Source organism: Triplophysa rosa, unplaced genomic scaffold (genome assembly GCF_024868665.1).
Source record: "Triplophysa rosa unplaced genomic scaffold, Trosa_1v2 scaffold455, whole genome shotgun sequence".
NCBI lineage: Eukaryota > Metazoa > Chordata > Actinopteri > Cypriniformes > Nemacheilidae > Triplophysa > Triplophysa rosa.
This window is the reverse complement of record NW_026634458.1, coordinates 24452-30466: the sequence shown is the minus strand read 5'-3', so window position 1 is coordinate 30466 and position 6015 is coordinate 24452. Positions and strand designations below refer to the sequence as shown.

Here is a 6015-nt window from a genome sequence, read left to right as displayed (position 1 = left end):
ATTGCAAAAAAGGTACTTGTATTAGATCTTGTTTCTTTATATTATAAAGTCTGACGTGATCTGAAAACGTGATATTTTGCTACTGAATAATAGATAAGAATGCTTAGAACGCATGATTCTGTAATTATGACTTTTTAATGTGGATCTTTTAGAATTTTAGAGAGTACTAGTCTTTGTCTTGACTCGGCCTGCCTTGGCCTTGTCTTGGTCTCGGCCATTCAACATCTTGGTCATGTTTTGGTCTCGACACCCTCTGGTCTTGGTCTTGTCTTGCTCTCGGTTTAGGTGTCTCGACTGCAACACTAGCTACCACTGTTTGGCCTGTGCTACCAAACCTCTGTAACACCAGTGCTATGTAAAAGTTAACGTACAGCCCTGCCACTAATAATATTTACCGCTTGCCTTTGTTCTATAGCAAGAGTATAACCAACTTCAGACACTAGGTAAAACGCTTAGAAGCAAACTTGAGCACTCGGAATCCGAAACAATTATACTGACACTTCATATGAAGTTTTTTTTATGTTCGTACAAGTAGGCTAATATTTGTACTCGGACAAGTGAATGACAAATGTACTTGTCCGAAGGACAACCACATGACAACGCTTAATGTCAAGCCCCGAAAAACATGCCCCGAAGTTACGTAGATGGTTGATTATTTGTCAATGTAAGTATAATGTTTTCATAGATTAAAAATAGCTTTTAAAATACGCAAACTGGCAATATGAAAGCGATTTAAAACATCTCCCCTTAAAACACTATATTGGTCTTGACTATTTAAATAAAGTGTCGGTTAAAGGAATATGACTTGGCCTTATAAGAAATTCAGTCAGAAGACATTTTTACACTTTCATTCATGAACACAGAACAGAGCAATGGTGTTTGTACCTCAGGAGAAACCAGAATCCAAAGGAATGTCATTGTGTTTGCAGGACCGAGCACGACGTGTACGGAGGACTCATGTCATCATCAGGGGGTGTGTCTGCAGCAGTGGGAGGGCTTCTCCTGCGACTGCTCCATGACGTCCTACGGGGGCTCGTACTGCAGCGACCGTGAGTACAAACACCTCACACCAACATCAATCATATCATCGCATGTAAACGGAGGGAGGTTTACGAGGAAGTTAGAGAGTATGATTTTATAAGAACTAAAGAGCCTGTATATGAATTCATGCCACACTGCCACTGATCAACAGGTGTGCTGCAGACATCAAAGTACGTCAGCATGTCGTGGTGTTCAGGGCTTCACTGTCTAATCTGTTAATCTGGAGATTGATTGTGATGATTCATTGGTATTTAGATGTCTCCTCTTTGGTTTGTTGACTTTATTGATTCTTCAACGCCTCACACAGATTGATCTGAACCTATCTTGTGTTTCATTAAAGAATCTGACAGATTCTCTGATAGATTATGAATGTTTTATATGGAATAAATGCAGTATGCACATTGTTTTGGATTAGTTTTACTGATGTTTATATGGATGGTTTATTGAAATGAGAAATACTGCAGGTGTTTGTGTGTCTGTGCCTGCAGAACTTGTTTGGTGCAGAATGACAGAAATAAACTCAGAATAATGATTGTATTTCCAGCTACAGAACACATACGTTTCTCTCTCCATGATGAGTTTGTTTTCGCTAGTAGTACCAAAGATTGTCATGTGAGAAGGAGATGTATGGGTCTGTAATACTTACAATTGGAGCATAAAGGCTAACATGGATCACGAGAGGCACCTCAGCCAATTATATCCGGTGTCTAGTCTCCTTGTGCGGCGATAGCATCGGCCGTTACGAGTTTTTAGCTTAAGGTGGCAGGCGTTCCATGGAGTGGCTTTGGTAGTACCTTCCGCGCAGGCGCAGAATACGATCTCAACCCCTCCTCTCTCGTTTAACCTGCTAAACCGCGACTAATATGCGCACGGCAGCCGCAGTACCACGCACGTGACGTCATGTTTGCTCCTGTTCAGTCAGCATGCATGAAAGGGGTAGAGGGTTGGAGACGAAACTCACAAACTAGTAAGTAAAACGTGGTTTATTATATGATAAAACTTATTGTATCAAACTCTAATACGGGTTGGCTAACTGAGATTAAGCTAGTCGCTAAGGCATTGGATTTGAATTTTTCTGCTGCTCATACTCGCATTTTGATCGATCACTATACATGTTTGGTTAATACGTTACTCCATCAGCTGATCTTTAAATTGTTAGATTTGCAGTTTTTGGCATCTATTACTATCATATTTTTTTATAGTCAAATATATGTAGAACAATTAGCATGTATCGATCAAACACTGAAAATATTAGTAAATTAAATTAGAAATTAAATCGTAAGACTAGTAATAACTTTATATGATCCCAGTACTATTAATGGCAATGCCAAAACTCTTAACCATTAGATTCAGGCATAATTCATTTTTTTTAAATGTGCCACCCTAAGATTTGTACTGGCCCCTTTGTGCCACCCCATAAAAATCCTGGGGGCACCACTGGGGCTTGGAACTATAATCTATCAAACTACAGTAACACGTTACTGCCATTATCACTGTTAATGAGTCAGGGACACACACGTAACAATCCCTTAGAAAATTCACCATCACATACAAATCATCAGCTGATCACTTACTGACCCTGACATTATGCGTGTGTGTGTGCACGTGTGTGTGTGTTCATGTTTGTATATCCCGGTGGAGACCTAAACCTGAATGCACACCAACTCATTTTACCATGGGGACTCGTGTGACTGTGGGGACCAAAATTGAGGTCCTCATGTTCAAAAAAGCTTATAAATTGTACAGAACAATATTTTTTACAAATCTAAAAATGCAAAAAGTGTTCTATGATCTTTAGGTTTAGGGATAGGGTTAGGGATAGGGGATAGAATATACAGTTTGTACAGTATAAAAAACATTACGCCTGTGGACTGTCCCCATGGAGATAATAAACCAGACATGTGTGTGTCAGTAAACAGCTGTTGTTTGAACAGCATTGAAGCGTCTCAAGTGCTTGAGTAGGTGGGTTTATATCTGTTGTTGTACACTGTCAGTCAAATCACTTAGCCACACCCTTAAACACTGCACATTATTGATTATAGTTGCTCTTAAAGTCCCAGTGAAATTAAAAATGACAATTCTTATTTTTTCATGAAATATTGCAGTGTTTATAGTAAATAGTAATACCATCAATGTGGGTCATTCTCTTTTTAAAATCCATGTACCCTCATAATTTTCAGTTAAAATCTGAAAATGCACTTCCGCCCTGAAATGACTATCCATCTCAAATGACGTAAATTAGATGGCTTGGGTGGAGCATCCGTTAACTCCTCCCCTTCAACAGTCTGCTGCTAGTTTCATTTCAAAATCAGCAACAGCTGTTTTTACACATCCAATCAATTCACTGTGAACAAAGCAAGCCACGCCCACTTATTTTCTCCTTTGAATTTCCTTTTCACTTGGACATGCGTCAGAATACGGAAGTAAAAACGATGGCAACTTCCGTTTCACGCAGACTAAGCATTTTCAAATAAAGTTGCCAGCCAGTGCAAGCATTTTTGATCATTTTCACAAAACTTTCATGTCCCGTAGAATATTTCCTTCGATCACTACCTGAACATAATATATGAGTTAACAAAAACATATGATTCCATCTTCATATGTTCTTTTTGAATGTGGAAGAAACTACATATACAAAAACATTCTGAAACCAAAAAGTAAATTGTGCTTTTGTTAAAGACTTTGTGCAGATCAGATTTAGAATGATGAACATAAACATACAGTAGATCATTTGTGTGTGTTTATGGACCTGTAAGTGTTGTACTCCTGTACAGTATAACAACACCTCACTCAAGTCTTGTGCAGGAACACTTGTGTTATAAATGAGGGAAAATCTCATCAGTGACAGAGAGAGAGAGAGAGTTCATGTGTGTTACGTGCCAAAATAATCGGGAAGGTAACTAAGATGGTATACACACAGTTATCAGGGGAATGGTAATAAGGACCAAGGAGAGACAAATGATGACCAAAAGAGAGATACAATTAACGTATTTTATTTACAAGTGCTAAGTGTAAATTACTCCTAACTAATATATACAATATTTACATCAGAAACATAAACCAACAAGGAAAAGAAGGGACATTAAGCGGTGCCAAAACAAAGAACTCAATGTAACAAAACACACTCTAAATTATTAAATAATAATTCTAATATCACTATAAACAAAAACAAGAAAAGAAAAGTCTTCAGCGTCCAAGATGCTCTGACTAATCCCTACTCTAATGATCCTAAATCAAAACAAAATACAGTGGGTGGCACACGCTCCTAACCTAATGTATTTAACAATGAAAACAACCTACGTGTAGCAATATGTATGTCACGTGACATGCTTACCTGTCCACTTCTTTGTAAGGCGAGACATAAGACAAAGGTTGAATTATCAAACCCAAAAGCACACAAAGTTACTTGGCAAATGAGAGTAATCGAGATTCAACAACGAATCATTACACAATCGTGCATCAAACAAATACTAGCGAGCAGCTAGCATCACAACTCTCAAAACCAAAAGCCAACAGTCCTCTCGATGGAACGGCGTCACGCTTTTTAAACGCTGGGAGTGCCACGGGATTTGTTGTCTTGTTGGTGACGTCATTGGAGATTTCCCGCAGTGGAACCAATGGCAAGTGGCTGTTCCAGGAAGACATCAGTCAGAAATTCTCCTGCAGCGGCATCACAGCGTCACAGGTTCCTAATCGGAGAAATCAAGAAAAACACACAAACATACACGGGCACATAACAATGTGGTACATTTAGTGTGTTTTTAAATGTATTTAGTCTTAAAACAACAACATTCATCAAAAGAACAGACAGACAGAAGGCCAGCGTTGTTTATAAATGTTTAAAATATTTCACGAGTCATTGCTCTTATGTTTACTGTGATGGAAAGAAGAAATGCTTAGAGAAATTGCATTTCACAAATCAAATAAAAGCACACACATATTTGTGTTATTTTCTGTGGCGATGGACAGATGTTTATTCTGCAGTAAACAAGCTCTTCAAAGAATGAGACATTTGAGTTTGTGTGTTCATCTCACCTCAGCGTCAGGAAGGTTTTTTGTGTTGTTTCAGGATGAGGGCATGTGTCATGTATGTTGACATCTGTCATGTCATTTATCCAGAATAAAGTGGAGTTTGTGAAGTGTTGACTAGAGAGAAGACACTCGATGGGTTTGTTCTCATGACGTATGAACTCAAAAAGTTGAAAAAGTTCCCTGACCCTGCTGGTGATACTGATGTTATTGTTGTTTACATTTACATTTACATTGAGTCATTTAGCAGACGCTTTTATCCAATGCGACTTACAGATGAGGGAAACAATGGAAGCAATTGGAACAACATAAGGACAACAAAAAGCATAAGCGCAATAAAAAGAAAATTGGTCTCATATAGCCTATCACAAAGGATTTTTTTTTCTTTGAAAGGGTAGAAAAGAGATAGAAGTCAGAGCTGATCAGTCAGGTGTTGAAGGAAGAGATGTGTTTTCAGATGATTCTTAAAGATGGAATCTGCTGATCTTGTAGCAGCGGGCAGGTCATTCCATAAATGTGGAACCGATCCCGAGAAGGTACGTGAGAGAGATTTTTTACCTTTTTGGGATGGCACCACAAGACGTCATTCGTTAGCAGAGCGTAGGGATCTGGCGGGTACATAAGTCTACATTAGCGAGTGAAGGTAAGGGGGTGCCAAATCAGTGGTGGTCTTGTAGGCCAGGAGCAGAGTCTTGAATTTGATTCGAGCGACTATAGGGAGCCAATGTAACTTAATGAAGAGAGGAGTGACGTGCGCTCTCTTCGGTTCATTGAAGACCACTCTTTCCGCTGCATTCTGGATCATCTGTAGAGGTTTGGTTGTGCAAGCTGGAAGTCCAGTCAGTAGCGCATTGCAGTAGTCCAGTCTGGACAGAACAAGAGCCTGGACTAAGACTTGCGTAGCATGCTCTGATAGAAAAGGTCTAATTTTCCTAATATTAACTA

General features: G+C 39.1%; 1 protein-coding gene across 1 annotated transcript in view; it reads left to right on the top strand.

Moving 5' to 3' along the window:
- Window positions 1–1185, top strand: part of LOC130550863 (neurexin-2-like) — a 23532-nt gene extending 22347 nt beyond the window's left edge. Inside the window, exon 5 of the mRNA XM_057328379.1 lies at window positions 930–1185. Within this exon, the coding sequence (XP_057184362.1) occupies window positions 930–1141 (212 nt within the window). The 3' untranslated portion in view covers window positions 1142–1185. The remainder of the gene's footprint in view (window positions 1–929) is intronic.
- The last annotated feature ends 4830 nt before the right edge of the window (window positions 1186–6015 follow it).